General features: G+C 39.1%; 1 protein-coding gene across 4 annotated transcripts in view; it reads right to left on the bottom strand.

Annotated features, from left to right (window-relative positions):
- The window catches only part of clstn1 (calsyntenin 1), a 29559-nt gene extending 12954 nt beyond the window's left edge, over positions 1-16605 (bottom strand). For 2 of the 4 annotated variants that reach the window (XM_015967665.3, XM_054745837.2), the window contains exons 1-3: positions 16341-16605; positions 3542-3664; positions 1144-1173 (exon numbers count right to left, since the gene is read on the bottom strand). In XM_015967665.3, coding sequence (XP_015823151.3) covers positions 1144-1173; positions 3542-3664; positions 16341-16422 — 235 coding nt within the window. In that variant the 5' untranslated portion in view covers positions 16423-16605. The remainder of the gene's footprint in view (positions 1-1143; positions 1174-3541; positions 3665-16340) is intronic. The other 2 variants (XM_054745835.2, XM_054745838.2) reach the window with 1 other exon arrangement.
- Positions 16606-16862: the final 257 nt, after the last annotated feature.

Here is a 16862-nt window from a genome sequence, read left to right as displayed (position 1 = left end):
TATTTACAAAGAAACTTCATTTTGTGGGAAATATGGTTAAATATTGCCAAAGAAAATGTTAAATTAAAGCTAAAGCATCACCCCGAGCAGCTCTGATTTTGATGAAATGGGGCTAATAGTAAAGAACTTTCTTGAGTGAGTAGATTTTTTTTTACATAGGAACTAACGAAATATACAGAAGATTTCCACATTCATACAAACAGAAAGGGCTGCTAACTATTCAAATACATTACAAATTTGTTGTGCTTTCTGGCAGTCTGATGTTGGTTTTATGTAGTTTCACATTCTTTACAAAACAAAGACTACAAGGTGTTTAATTGACCAATTACAGTTAAAAAGAAAGCATTTAACGGTAAGAAACATGAATCTAACAACAAAGCTGTAAAACTCTTTCCAAAACCGAACAGAATCAAAAAAGAGATGCAATACATTTTGGCCAACTGGTATTGCCGTAGTTTGACATCATCCGAGCAAATCCAGGAACTAGAATCGCCATTGCATTCTCTTGATGGGATTAACTGAAGGACCATCAAAGTGTGAGTCACGCATGCTTTCTGCTCCACAGGTAATGCATTTTTTAACTAGTGACAGTCGATATGGTGCAAAACTACCCTCAAATGTATGTACTGCCCCCTAGTGCCAGGAAACTACACACAGTCACTTTTAAATATTAGGAACTTATCTCGTGCAGGCTTTTAGATTTGACTTCATCTCTGAACATGAAAAAGGCTGATTTGGATTTCCATGTTTGTTTGTTTTTTATTTTTAAATGAATGCGATGGAGCAACAAAGTGAGTGAAAACTCCTGTTTATGAGCTGCTTCTTTTTCCAGGTGACAGCTGAACAACTGTTAGGGTCTGCAAACTGCAATGGATGTCTCATGCACAGATATTTCTAAGAACAGTCAGCCCCCACATCACACTTTTCATCCAGCTTTTGGTACTCTAAAAGAACCAAACGTTTACGGTGAGAAAAATACAAGGTTCAGACAAACCAAAATGGGGAAATTACAGAGCATAGCAGGAGGTTTCTGTGTAAAAGTGTGGATGCTGCTTTTGCGTTAGTGGGTTATTAGTAAAAATAAACAAATAAATAATAATAATAAAAAATAAGCACAAGGCAGAAGAAAAAGCCCACTATCACCTTCTTTGGTGAGGGTCACCTCAAAACTCTCTACAATTAGGAAAGAGAAGATAAACCCAAAAAGGAAAAGAGTTAGAAGGTCAAAGAAGACATGTTCAGGAAGAGTCAGACAAACTTAAGCTGTAGACTTTTAAAAGCAACATTGGAAAAGCTCAAGAGATTTTTTCTTTTCTCAAGAGAGGTAAAAACTGAGAACAACCATTCAGCAACAACAAAAATATCCCCTTTTCCTGACAGTTCTGTTGTTCTCAGCAGACTCGTGTCCTGAGTCTCTGAAGGGTCGGATGTGGTCATTTTAATTTTCACCCTCTCAACAGTCAGGAACAGATTTGACATTAGGAAGGACGAGCAGGCGCGGCTAATGGATGGATTTCACATTAAAGGCTGCTCCTAAAGCCTGCCACGCAGCAGGAGTTACGGTCTCTGTGGTCATGAGCGCTTTAATGATCAGTTCACACCACAGATTTAAGAATTCCTGAGCTTTTCATTAGTCCCAAAGCTCTCTCAGCAGGGATCGCACGTTTCATCTTGATCCACACCAGCCCTTTTCGTCGCTGATGCTGAATATTAGAAACGTCAACCACCAATCTTTAATATTCACTCAAATGACAGGAACGGTAAAATAAGTGCATATTATTTTTAATACAGACAGTTTTTGAAGGCATACTTTGCAACGTTTCCATATTTGTAATCATTTTTTGAGCCAGTCTGTGCTAAAATGACCTTTTACTGGGTTAATGAAATGTCACTCAGACCCCCACCACCCTCTGTGGCCAGAATACCGTACTTGCAGCTTCAGAGTGCCGGTTCGGTCCTGCTGGACTTAATAAAGTAGAGCTAACAAGCTAAACTGGCACTGCAGTCTGCTTCCAGCATGATTCCTGCAGGTTTTAGATCATGAACGCAGCTGTTGTGTTTGATTTGGTGATGAATCACTCTTGTAGACACTAATGAAGGCTGAGGAGACATTTCAGCAGTTAGAAAGCATTAAAAAGACGAGCGCACAGTGAGGAGATACATTTCACTTTCACTTTTATTAACAAACATGCTAAAAGCAAGCCAAAACTGCTTAGCATCCCTTTAAGAGGGAAACTGTTCCTGCTCTGAGTTGGGACACAGCCATCTATGAACATCGTGCTAGTTTTGTTGGTTTCTACCACTTCCAGTCCAGTCTGACTAATAACAGAAGGACACACAGTCTATCAGCAGCTCGTCTTTAACCACAAATATTTATTCTCCCAGTTCTGACTTTGATGCCTGTGATCAGGTCTGAATGGCCCCTGGTTGGACTTAACACTGACCCCTCCTCATAGATGGCACAGATGGGCTGATGATGGAGCAGATCACCCCTGCTGCCACGTGAAGCCCGGCTGCTTGCTCTGTCTCCAGAGAAAACTAGTTCACAGTTCATTCGCTAACACTGCTGATCAAAAAAAGGGAGCCCCAGATAAAAAAAGTGGGAATATCAAGCTTTGTATTCAGCACTAATTCACTGTGAAAGGAGAACAAACATCACGCAGAGCTTTCTGTTGAGACCTTAAAAACAGCAACGCTGACTGGTTTCCAAAAGAATTTCTTGTGATTTTAAAGTTAATTTGGCATCTTTTTCAAGGGTTGATCCATAGATGTTAATGTTTAACAGCAATCCTGAGGTTTAAACAGCCACATGGCGCCTAATCAGAGGTGAAATGGTAAGAAATCATCAGCCAAAGTCAATGATGTTGTGATTAAAAACCTCAAGAGCTAATGTTTGCTTTGAACACAAAGCATATTAATTGTGGCTCTCCATCAAGAAGGTAAAAGTCAACAACTTGAAACGTATTTTGATCTGGTTGTCAAAAGGGCCCATCTGGAGGATGTGGCAGCCAGATGTCCTTGGGTATTAAACGCAAGACATAAACATCAAAAATAAAAATGCCTTTGAGCCGCACGTGTGTGCTACCAGAACTTATTCATCCATTAATCAAAAATCCAAAGTAAAATGTTAGAGTTCCTGTCCTCTTCAAAGGGTTTTCTCATATCTAACCTGTATAATGAGAAGATTTAAGAATTATACATATTAAAACACGCTGCAGGGAGCGAGACCTTCATTTATTAACCATGATACATTCGTGGATTCAAAGCCTGAAGCTCAGAATAGATTGAAGGCTATACTTCCATGTCCAAAGACAGCTGTCTGTCTCTTTGGTTTATAAATAATTCATTAGCAAACAGATAATCAGTCTGCAGGAGTAAAAATAAATGTTCATCATTTCTTCTCCTTCTTGTACATGTTAAACAGTTTTAATGTTTAGAGACTATTCTGAATGTGTCAGAAAGTCATTTAAAAATCAGTCTTTTGATCTTTTTTATATTATTATTAAGTGAAGAAGCAGCAGCTTTGAATTTTCCATCTTACCAGCATAGCGTAAAGGAGCATCCTTGTCCAGTGCAATTAGTGGAGGGTCCAGAATAACTCTGTCATCATTTTCCGTCACAATACCATGGTACGTCGTTTCGATCCATGGTTTGTGCTTATTGACTGTGAAGAGGAAAGGGAAAAGGTCCGTTAATGGGGAAAATCAGCTCATGGTGGCAGTTCTCTCCTGGGACAAAACAAGATGATTAAAACTGCAACACATGTTTGGATTTTGTGTTTTTAATTATCTAATTTCTTATGTGTTTCCTCGTGTGCTGGTGTGACTTTTATCTCATCCCTCCCCCACATGCAGTTAAAATAAATTTTTAATGAGGTTATGGATGCTTCTAATGTTATTTTTAGAAGCACTAACACAAAACGAAGAGATAACCTGCAGCAGGAGCTGAGTCCCAAACACGATCAAGCTTGTATCTTTGCAGAGTGCAGAAATCGGTTTGTTTTCTGGTATTATTGACAATCACGTTACATCTAAATGTTTTGAGTAACTTTAAGCCATAAAAACACTAAATTATTTCAAATATCTAAAATGAAAATCAGTTGGTCGAGTCTTGTTGGTTTAGCCATTTAGGGTGCTACGTACTCATCAGCCTGAAAATGATCTGAGCTGCAGGCTGTGGTAGCAGGCGACAGCAGAAAAAGCTGCAGTGAGTGAAAGATTTGGGCCAGTTTAGAAAACAGCGTGGATGCAGGAGAGATGCAGTTCTCTACAGCCAATATGTACTCACTCCAGAAAGAGGAAACAATAGGATTACTGTGCTACTGAACTGCAAACGTGATGCTAACGCTGGCTGACAACCATTATGGGGGAACAGATATACGGGTCCAGAGGAAACAGAAAAACCAAGTCCACATCACTCCATTAGGTATAGTAAAACATTCAGAAACCAAATTAGTTGTAGCTCCATTTGTATTAGTTAGAAAAACTACAAACTACCAACTACAACAAACATAGTTCTGCGTTTTAAGCTTCTAAAATATGTTCATGCAACAATCAGCATGACCGTACTATAGGCATTAATGACCTGGCATTGCCTAAGCAATCAATGACAGGAAATGATTGACCGCAGCACAGTAATATTGCCTAACGTTACACAGGAAGCTGTACAGTGACATAATCTCTGCAGTTAACGAGTTTGTTTTTAACGACTGATTGTGAGAAATTATATCATAGCTGTCCTGCGGGTGGTTGAAATTTGGAAAAGCTACAGTTGTGTTGTTGGAGGAACCATGAACCAATGAGAACTCAGGCAGCAAAAAGTAGTTGAACATAAATATACTTTTATTAAAAATCCTAATCTTTTAAATACAAATTTTTATTTTTTACAAAAACATGATATATTAACCACCTGCTGAAAGAGTCATAACTACAGCTTGTTGTTATTCTAGAAGCTAATTTGTTTTGAGGCTCGATCCCAGTGCAGCTTTTGATAAAGTGGACCACAACATCCTCCTTGATAGACTCATAAACTGGGTGGGACTTTCAGGCACAGTCCATAGTTGGTTCTGATCACATCTCGAAGACAGGGCTTATGTTGTTTCTATTAGAAATCACAAATCAAAGCTGATCACTATGACATGTGGGACCCCCCAACCCACTGTGCAGAAACCTAGTTTGGACGTCCTACAGACGTGGTATGGACCGACGGATTCAATATAGACGTGATCTGCATGTCTATGTGACGTTGACTGTTTGCAGGGAAGGCTCAATTCTTGGACCAATGCTCTTCAACCTCTACACGCTACCCCTGGGTCAGGTCATATGCAATAACAACATTGCCTATCATAGTTATGAAGATGTCACCCAGATCTACCTAGCTCTATCACCTAGATAGTAACTGTGGTCCCCTAGACTCACCCTGTCAGTGTTTGGAGCAAGTTGATGACTGGATGCAGTCAAACGTCCTCCAATTAAACAAAAAGAATACTGAGGTTATTGTCTTTGGAAATAAGAAGGAAAGGATGGAGGTTATTGGTCAACTTGGCAGCAGAGGAATAGAGACAAAGACCCAGGTTAGAAATCTTGGTGTCGTAATTGATTCAGACCTGAGTTTCACTGGTCACATTAAGTGCTATATAACTAGATCAGCGTTGTATCATCTTCATCAAATAGCACGACTCAGAGGTCTAATGTCCAGACATGACTAGAGAAACTCCTCCATGCATTCATCTCCAGCTTATTGGATGGAAAATGTTTAAGCCTGAAAAAATAAACAACATAAAAAAACCTGCCATTTAATTTTTATAAGTACAAAAGCTTGCATTTGTTTCTCTCCAACTCAAAACAAAAGTGCATTTTGAGTAAAACAATTGTGTGGTGTTTCTAAATGACTATAACAATCCAGCATTGAAATAATACCCAAAACCCAACGTGAGCTGCAGAATTTCATCTGTACTCAATCACATTATTTTTTAAGCCTAAGTGAATCTAAAGCTACATTTTTTTGTACAAATTAAGGGGGTGGTTACATCAGCATGGTACTATAGTTACATTATAAGCTTCAAACCTAAATCAAATGAAATAAAGAAGGGATGGAAATCTTTTCGGATATCAATACGTGTCACTCTGATGAGTTTAGTACCAGTGAAGCAAAACACATATAGTTAATGGTAACAGCAAGTAGCACTTTACAATAAAGCTCATTTTATTAACATTGCCGTAAGTGTCCTCAAGGTTAGGACAGTGGGCCAGGGGGTGTCTAACTTAGTAATGCATTACACAATATGGCTAAGCAATTGTTAAAACTTTATTTAATAGTTTATTAATGCTTAATAATACACTAAGTAACTTTATTAAAGGGGCCCTTATTGTAAAGTGTTAACTAACAATTTTAGAGAAATATTACACTCTACCTGAAAGGGATAGGCATGATGTGGATACAAATATTAGAAATAAATTACTTACTATCAAATAACAGTTGGTACATTTGTCCACTCAATGATTAAAAGTGGTTAAAATTCAACAGTTTTATTTGATTAAAATTAAAATTACTGCTGTATTTTAACTTCAACACTATATCCACTACAATAAAGGTCAACTTCACTCATATTTTTATTACTTTGGCAGTGGTCTCTAGTAGGAAGGAATGCCTTGTAAGTCTTTCTCTGGAGGAAAAATCTCAGATTTGCCTGTTTGAGGATGTAGAGGTCAGCTGGAGGAGAAAGTAGCTTTAGATGACAGGAGTCTTGGAGTCTTAGTTCCTGATATTTGGACATCTTGCCTCTGATTGGATAACAGCAACATGACTCTACCACTGACTCTGTTTGCTTTGCAAAGTTGATGTTTTATCTCCACAAATAACACAAGCCTAAAGGAGTTCTGCTGTGCGGTGGAGTTGCTAATGCTAATGGTTAGATTCTATTAGCCGAGACAATCTCTGCTCTTTCCAGGACACTAAACAACAACAGCCTCGCAAGTCAGGTGGGTAAGTCCATGAATGCTAAGTGACAGTGTGTTGTAGATCTGTCACGCTTTTCTGAACTGAGTTTTTTTCCATTTATATCAGAAGCTAATGCAGGAAATAGGGGTAGAAGACTATTTTCAAGTTCAGCCTGCAGAGTGCCTGATCGTTTTCAAAAATAATAATTAAAAAAATGGTTTTCTCAGTGCTCTTTAAAATACTGTTCCAATGTAAATCATTACCTCATTCAGTAGAAGTAGCTATTCTGTTAACCTAATACTAAAGATGAAATTAAATGGCTTGATAACGAGATGCTGTTGTGCTTAAGTTGGACTTGATCAAGCTCAATAAATCGCTCTGCTAAGTGACTCGTGTGCTGAAGTGGGATGGATGTCTTTAGACAGATTGTCGGGCCAGACTGCAAGAATAATCTGATTTGGGTTCCAACAGAGTTATAGTCATAGTAAGCCAAGTCCCATGTGTGCCTCACAACCAACCACGAGTCGTCTATAGCCTCCACTTATTGGGTGTGCTGAGCTGGGAGCGCTACTAACATCAAACAGCAAAGTTAGTTGATGCAGGGTCAGCTGCGACTTAATCTGATTCATTTTGTATTTATGCACCAAGAGCTCACAAACAAGTTCACACTGATGAAACTATATGAGGTTTTTGGGCAGATAACCTGGTTAATTTAGTGCTTTAATGGTGAGACATACATGAGTGCTTCCCAGGAATGAAGGGAGACTGGCAGCATGAATCAACTGAAACAAGAGTTAACGCAGATATGATCAGCGAACTGTGGAGACATGTGACACAAAGAAGAATGTCGGTATGTAGACAAAAGAGACAAACCCACGCAGCGTTTGACAGACTGCTGCTGTGCGTTTGCTGGGGAAATGAAAAGTCAGCCTAAACCATATGAGCATCGTATTGAAATGAAATCTATAGCATTTCCTTTAAAGCATGAAATTCTCAAATGCTTTGTGTGAAATTGCCAACAAGGCCTCTTTGACAGACAGCTTCATCGCCCCCTGCAAGGCTCCACTGAATGGAGACAACATTTGTTGTGTTATCGTTTGTTCAGAGAAACAAAGGTTTAATTTGCACAAATGCAGACGGTATTCTTAGAAAATGCCATGCAGCTCCCACAAATCCCATTTACTGTGATTATGAAGGAGGGAGCAGTTGTGTCAAAAGGGGAGGCTTTAAGATTTATGAAAGACTTAAACAAAAAGAGCTCTGAAACAATGATGTCTGAGAGGGAAGAATGTTCCACTTGGAGGAGGATTCAGTTGTATTTGTTTAGATAAAGAAAACCAAACCCAGCATAATTACATCCTGAAAATCTAACATTTCATTTCAATGTAGAAAAACCAACAGAATCTGGGTCGTCTTTGCATAAATTAAATAAAAATTTGGCATGATGTCTCAACTCATTATTAATGTAGTAAATGAAAATATAATCTAGATCTAATGTGTTCTGAAAGCTTGTGCTGTTTTGAACTCATATTTCCATTTCTTGAAAAGGAAAATCTATTGTACAGAAATATATAAAATGATGGTGAAATCTAAAATAAGTTGCCAAACATACAAGGTGGCATCTTCAGTGACAATTCGACAAGGTAACAGCAAAAAGAAAAAAATAGCATTTTATTGAATGTGTGAATTATTTTTTTCTTTATCAACTTCTGAGCTCAGAAGTGCCTGTATCAGCATGGATGAGTAAGCTGGAGATGAGGGTGGCAGGATTTGGAGTCTTATTTCCTGATATTTAGACATCTCGCCTCAGATTGGATAACAGCAACACGACTCTACCACTGATGTCGTTGATGCTTTTATTTCCACAAATAACACAAGCCTGGAGGAACTTCTGCCACATGGTGGAGTTGCTAATGCTAAAGGCTAGCTTCTACTAGCTGAGATGCTCTCTGCTCCTTCCTGGATGCTAAACCCCACAACAACCTTTCCCGTCGCGAGTCAATATGAGTGAGTCCAATAATATTAATTAAGTGTGACGTAGATCTGTGAGGCTTTTCAAACCATACAGCTTCACTATCTATTTTCTATGAAAGCTAATGCAGGAGACTATTTTCATGTTCAGCCTGCATGAAAAACTCAGAGTGACCGATTATAATCAGAAATAATCATTAAAATGTTTTCCCAGTGTTTTACATCTTTAAATTATATATGCTATATTTAGCTTTAGGAGTCAGTAATACTAATGACTGCGCAGGTGTAATAGTCCCTGCAAGAACGAATTATAACAGGAAAATTTGAGAGCAACTTTGAATTCAAAAAGAGAAACAAACTACTTACTGTCAACAGTCTCTATTTTGGCACACATACATAACTCCTTAGATGTTTGGACTCTTAAATACAAATCAAAATCCAAGAGAGAAGTAGACCAAATAACAGGTGTTTTTATTAGTAAAACATCATGATGCATACAGAATACACTAACTCTGTTACCATAGCAGACACAAAAACACAACAACCCTAAACCATTAAAGGTGAATTATGTAGAAATGAAGTAAAAAATGACATCCTGTGGTAAAATTTGGTTACTGCAACCACTCTAAAGCCTTTGTCGGTCGTCGTCAAATTACAATAGCATTATTGTAGCATTATTAAAAATTACGCAGCAGTATTTGCTCGCAGGAATTAGTTATGTCCCTCCTTCCTTTGTACTAAAAGGTGAAAAACTGACAATCTCCGCCGCCAGCTGGATATGAAATATTTTTCAGTATAACCTTCCTTCCAGAATGACTTAAACATCAGACTCTTTTGGGATTTTCTCACTGTAAAATTATCACTATATTCTTACATACTGCACCTTTAAGATGCCTCTGAGAAATGATTGTAGAAGCTGTCTGGGTTCAGACTAACATATCAAGCTGTGGCTAAGTGCAGATGGTGGGCTACTGAGCACAGTGGAATGCAATCTTGTTACACAGCAAACAAAGCCAATAACATTTAATCCCTTAATGGAGTGCTACTTCATTCACTCACAAGGTCAAATAAGAATTATCCAAGTAAACAAAGAAGGCACCTGCTGTTTTTAATGTGTGTGTTTGGGGAGACATAGAATGATAACACAATAATAAAAGTAAACACAGCCTGCCATCAGCTTTAGCTTTATATCCACGATGCCCATAAACAAAACTGATTACAGGATGGAGAATATTTTGGACAAGACGAAGGGATGCTCAGGTAACTTCTTTCAAAGGAGGACAAGGATAAAATGACTTAAGAGAGTGTGCCAAACCATCTAAGGATCAGCTCTGCCACCTGCCCTGGGCGCTGTTTCATACAAGAGAAGGTTGTTAAGGTGCTGCAAAACAAATGTTATAAACCAGTCTGCTTCAATTCATATGCAACTATAATTTAGTGTGAAAGAAAGACTATCAAGCAGATCTGAGCAAATAAGTCCCTGTTACAATGAAATTGCTGCAATTTCAGATGTGTTGGTGTTTACCTTGCATCAGGAATAAACCAAAAATATGTGGTAACCACATTTAGGCAAAACATAAGTTCTTTTTTTAATTTTTTATAAATCTTCTGTTTTGTCAAAATGGTCACCCACTGAACAGACTAGCACCATTAAAGCTGCTTTGCTCTTTTACTGAAGCCTGACCTATACGGTCTGACCTGTAAACAATGTCAAACACTTCCTGTGAGAACGTTAAAGTCACAATCGGTCTTGGTAATATTGAGATTCAAAAGGTCATCAGTCCAACGACTCAACATCAGTAGAACTGCTGTGGTACCTCTCAATATTTTTACAATTTCCCTAAAAGAAACTTAAAAATGATGCACATCACACTATCTCAATGTGTTTTGCCCTCATTCTGCCATATTTTTTCTATTTTTACTCATAAGATACTGCAAAATAAAAGCATGCTCAGAAAACGGGATGTGATAAAATACTTGGCTGTTTTTTGGAGCTCAAAATTTCATAAAAACCCAAATTGTACTACATGCACAGCAGCCCCCAATCGTTTTGTAGCCTTCCGCTTGTTTTATATACTCAGTGACCCCTTCTAATTCTCCAGAAACATGATGCAAGTCTGCATGCAGGCTTTTGTTTTCTCTGGAGAAATAATAAAGCTGTTCATATTGTAGCAGTGGCCTGTGATTATCAGATGAAGACTTATAATATCAGGAAACCTCAAAGGGTTTGTTGTGTAATGATGATGCTGCAGTCACGTGTCACGCCTGCAGCACTGTGTGGAGCTCTGCTTCATTGATTTCACTCAAATTTTACAGCCAGTAGGCTATAAAAGATTTTCTTTGATCAGATCAAACGTGAAGCTGAGACCCACTCCCCACAAGGCTGGTCATCTCCCAGCATTTAGCACCTCAGCTATGTTTTATGTTACAACACATCAGTGGCAGCAGACAGGTTTGAACTGCAATCCCTCAAAAGCCAAATAAAACATGCACCTATGTAGCATAATTCATAATAAGCAGTTAGTGCATGGGATTAAATTTCAATTTACGCTGAAGAAAATGTTTGATTAATTGTATTTCTAAACATAAGAATAATTAGGAGTAAAACATGTTCATTAAGGGCAGCGTTAGAAGAAGCATGCTCTCCAGTGTAGGCTGACGCTCTTGTTGTTTGAGACTAAATAAAGCCTCTGTGTTGCCTGGCTGTTCAGACTTGTTTTATTAGCTGTAGTGGCACACTGAAGAGGAAGCGTTTATCTGTGCTCAAAGAATAAAAGCCCAGTTTGAAACATTTTTAACAGATCAGTCTTTTAAAACAGAATCACTGATAAACTGCATGACTTGTGCATTCAGAAACAACTGCAAGGTGTCTTCATGACACCTTAGAAAGCAGCTTTAGGTCCTCAGCAAAGACAAATAAACACTGCAGCCAAATAGGTGAAGGAATGTGATGCAGGCAAATCCGAGTCAAGGAATGACTTCCATTATGCTGATAGGTGCACCAGGAATAATCAATTGACAATCTGCTAACGGCCTGAAACAGTAGGCACACTTCTCTGTTTGTCTTGCTTAGCAAACTTTGGGTTTGTTGATGCAAGCCACTTCCATCAGAGTGGAGACTGTTTTCAGAGACCCAAAAGAGCTGTAAAGTGAGCTTGAGCTTCAGAGGCCTGAATCCCAAAGAACCAGACTCACACAGGAGAGCCTCTCAGTTCCCCTGCCAGGCAACAACATTTGTTTGTCCTCCATGCAGCCGCGACCGCCCAACAGTGCGAACACACCCTGGACGACCACAGCAGCCCTCTGAAGAGGGGGTTGGGAGCTTCAGAGCTTCGAACGCAACTCAATCACCTCTCTGTGTGAGCTGCACAAAAGCTCTAGTGAGAACGAACAGGCAAGAGTGAGACGATGAAGCTCTAAACAGATGCTGGGGTGTAGCTGACCTGCTGCAGGTAGTGTGCTCTCCAGTTACCCGTTTCCCATGGAACTTGAATTTTAATGTGAGCACACCCAAACAAGAATGGCTCTGCTTTCACCTGGAAGCAAAGCCACACAGGAGAGAAGCCTAGATAACCAGGGAGCTGAAATTTTCAATAAAAAAAATACAATGTAACCTCTCTTATGAGCTATTCCTTCATAAGATATGGTGTTCTGCTTTAATATTATATTTTACTATAACAATATGTGTATTTATACAGTAAAACAGGCTGATCTGCACATCTAGTTCCTGAACACAATGACCAAGTGATAAACTAAATGCATACTCCCGTTCTTTGTGACTGACACAACTTCCCAGTGGTCTTGCCAACTTAATATTCACAACTGAGTGACCCTTTCTTAACAGTTCACCGACTCCATTCAGCTCATAAAAGGCACCAAGGAGAGGAAAGTCACCAGCGACCCAAATTTATTCCACCAATTTTCCTCTCCATAACCTGAGAGGAAAATTATCAAATCAAGATGCTTTAGCATCTTAGCACTTGGGGATTATCTCATACGCACATTCTTCAGGGGCCTGAGATGTGATCCCTCCTGTCAAAATCTAAACTCTGAGAAATCCTTCAGTAAATACTGGGAAGAATGTGAGTCTTGACTTGTGGGAGCTGAGAACACACTGGGCAAATAAACTCAGAGCAATCCAGAGAAAGATGTACGGTAATGGTCCTTATCAGTCTGCACAGAAGCAACATCAAAATTAATATCCTGCTTTTATTGTCCCACTTGGGATGATGATGTTTAACGATATCTGAACAAATTCACAACTGACTTCCAGAGAAAAACGGGCTGAAACCCGCCCTGATATCCATCACTACTGTATTTTATCAGTTTTTATTAATAATAACAAAAAACATACTTTTGATGCCAAAACCCATTTTTATTGCATTATTCTTTTCAACAGATACCAGCTTATTGTGTTGTTGCTAATGTGGATATTGCTACTTCGCCTTTGGACTCTCGTCATTGTTTTTTTTTTTGAGTCACTCCCTGGGTGTATTTTCATTGGGCAATTGCAGACGAAGACTATCTGACTGTTTGAAGAATGTCTAAAGCTTAATTTAATTGTGAGGGGTCTTGATAAGTAGTGGGCCAGCCACAGACCTGCAAATTATGCTCATGTTCATTTATCTACGATGGATGAAAAAATAAAAAGAGTGAACCGGGCTTTAAACATGAACATGAATGTAGTTGCTCCCAAGTTACACTCTTTCTGATCATTTAACAATGTTGTCAAGAAGGTCCAAGGAGGTTTAGATCATGAAAAAATTACCTGCTTTTATTATTTTTCCTGAGCAGAAGTTGTTCAAAGTTATAAAATAATCTGCACAAAAACAACAGCTGATGTATTCTATCGATTTACGGCATGAATCACAAAGTATCTTAAAAGTGTTTTTGTAAACTATTGTTGTGTTGACCTGACTTTGTGTCACACCAGAGAAAAAAAGTATGTAAACCAACCCGACATAACAGCAAATAACACATGTCACTAGAGCTGGAAGGAAGAGGCAAACAATGTGGTTGTTGTCAGCCATGTTCATTCACATATCTAATGGCCACAACACAGCAAGATGATCAGCGTTTGCCTGAAGGCTGGAATTGAGCATAAATGATAATCTGTGCAACACAACAGAAATATGAGCATCCATGATCCTCAGGAGGCTTATTTTTTTGTGTTGTTGTTCCTGTCATTATATTTCTAATTAGATTGGGGATCAGAGCGTTACATAAGCCAGAAAAGAGACTCCAGCCAATATTATTTTCAAAATTAAGTTTGTATTTAGCAATAAAAATTAATTGAAGTAATAAGATTAAAGAAATTTGCACAAAACAAGAAAATTAAATGATCTAGTTTTTTCGATAAATTAAGAATACTCGTCACATAAAACACACAAGGCTGACCAATAGATTCTATTTTAAATGAAAATGATTGACCTGACAGAGCTATAACTAACATGTAATTAGGAGCTGATCGATGTTTGGTTCCTCCAGCACAGACGTGGAGATCTGAGAGTAAACCCTTGTGCCTGTAAAAGGCCACAGCTATGCGAGAAGACAGCGCATATGTTAACGCCACACAAAGCAGGGTGTCCAATTTGTTTGACTAGAATTAACTTAATTCAATGATGAATGAGCCAAGAAACTTCCCAGCAGCCCGACTTCTCTTTGTCTGATTGTGTGTGCAGAGGAAAACCATGCATCTCCGCAGACCTAATGTTTGACTCGACAACACGGGAACACCCAGCAGCTGTGCGTGATTACAGAAAACCAAATAAATTTTATGGGTTGACACCTGTGGAAAACGAGTTAGCACCATAATGAACACGAGATAAACACTAAAAACGTCTCTTCCAAATCATTAGAGAGCCATATTTCATTTTTACTCCTGCTTTTTCTTAATAGCAGTGAATTAAATCATTGCAACGTTTTATCTCAACCTGATGACATGAAGAATCATGTGTAAACATCTAAACTGGAGCATTCAAGAAGATGAAAATCCTTTTGGGATTATTCAGCTTCCCCGTTTTCTGCCCAGATAGCTGGCAATAAAAAAAACAGACAACAAACTAGGATGTGGAGCACAAAACAGACAGGTAACCTTTGGTTAATGAAAGACCAGCTCGTGTTGCTTTCACAGCTTTTCTTTCCTGATAAGAGCTGGAAAGGCAGCAGGTGCACTTTGCACACCATGCTTTATCATAAACACGCCACGTTCACAAACCTTCCAGCTGATATTTGCCGTTTTGACTGATGAACAAGGAATGAAGTTACTGCTCAGGAAAATGTGGCAAAGATAAAAAAAAGGCCCTTATGCAGACTTTTATGTGCACCTATATGAAGTTTGTTCATGGGGTTTAAAATGGGTGTAGCATTCAAATACAGCAACACCACACTCTGGGCCTGTTGCTGTCCAGACTTGCTGATAAGACCTGTAGTGACTAACATGCACCTGCCTTTACACACCCTGGATCAGGTGTGGAGAGTCAGTGTATTGACTTTAAGGTTTAAATAGTCTATAAATGCATACAGTGGTGGGGGTGCAGCTGTGAAGGGAGGAGGAAGGCAGACCGCCCTGCAGCAAATAAAGACATGCTGCAAAAAGAAGGGACCAGAATCACGCTGACTTCTTCTACGGTTTCCAGTCATAAGAAGGTGCAGATCCACATGGAGATTTTTGCTTCACAGCGTATAAATATTTAAATCCACCGACAAGCCAAGGACACGTGAAGAGGATCTGCAATGCGTAGTTAAGCGGTCTCCATCCTGGTGCGACCAGTGCGCTGCCAAACCCAAAAATCAGCACCTGAACTAACATAAACCTGCGTTTCATTAAATTCAATTGTACATGTTAGCTAGATATATTGATTAAACAAGTTAAATGAGAAATAACGTCACTGATACACAGGACAGGTACAGGGAGTATCAGAAACAGAAATATTAAAATTATTTATCAGCTCTGCAGAGGATGAGGGAAGGCTTTAATGTTTAATAAAAGAGGCCCCGAAAATTAAAATAAAAGATCTAAACAGAGACACAAAAGAAAATGACAGATGGGGCTCGAGTCGTAACCTTGATATTCTCTCTGAAGTACAAAACAGATGAAGGATTACGGGTTATACATGGTTAATAAGCGTAGGGTAGAAGTGTGTGGTTATTTTTACTTATTTTAGGATAAACTAGATAAAGCATCGCGAGATGCACTTGCTACCGGCGAGATACTCCTACATCCATCCGCTGCGGCTCGAGACCGGGCTGACCATCCCTGAACAGGTCTCCTCATCCCAGCCCAGAAAAAAGCTTCCTCTTTTAAACCTTCAGCTCCCAAAAAGAAGCAGTTCCAGTCTGAATGTTTACAAAGCGCAAATAAACATGTCAGACACGCACAGACAGACAGACAAGAAGACGCAGCGGGACACAAATCCCAGCTTAGTTACCTTTAGCTGCCTCCACCGCACATAATAGTCCGAGGACCAGTCCGACAGCGGATGCAAATCGTTTTTCCTCTCGGAACCGCATCCCGACTTCGAGTTTAACCGCGGCGAAATCAAACAGAGCCTTCTTCTGCCTTCGTCAGTCAGGCGGAGTGTTTTCCTAAGAAGAATAAAATCCAGAAGATGAGTGTCGGTTACCACGGCAGCTCTAAGATGGCCGTGCTCTCTTCAATCAGTGCTGCTCCCGGAGTCTGGTGCGTTCAAGGACCGTCGGAAATGAGGTCGACCAGTCAGGTGCACTGAATATTGCAGTTAAAGTAAAACGTTTGATTGCGAGTTAACAGGATAATGTTTATGATATATTTGTTTTTCAGTCATGTTTAAAAAATTTTCTGCAAATGTCAACAGAAACATGTTAGATAACTCAGAGTCCAATTTTTTATTACACACATCCATTATACAATTATATATCGAGCAATGAAGAGTTTTGCAGAGCAAAAATAGCAAAATCATTCAATTTAGACA

This window comes from Nothobranchius furzeri, chromosome 15, assembly GCF_043380555.1.
Source record: "Nothobranchius furzeri strain GRZ-AD chromosome 15, NfurGRZ-RIMD1, whole genome shotgun sequence".
In the NCBI taxonomy this organism is placed as follows: Eukaryota; Metazoa; Chordata; class Actinopteri; order Cyprinodontiformes; family Nothobranchiidae; genus Nothobranchius; species Nothobranchius furzeri.
Note: the sequence above shows the minus strand (reverse complement) of the source record. Positions and strands in the feature narration are given on the sequence as shown.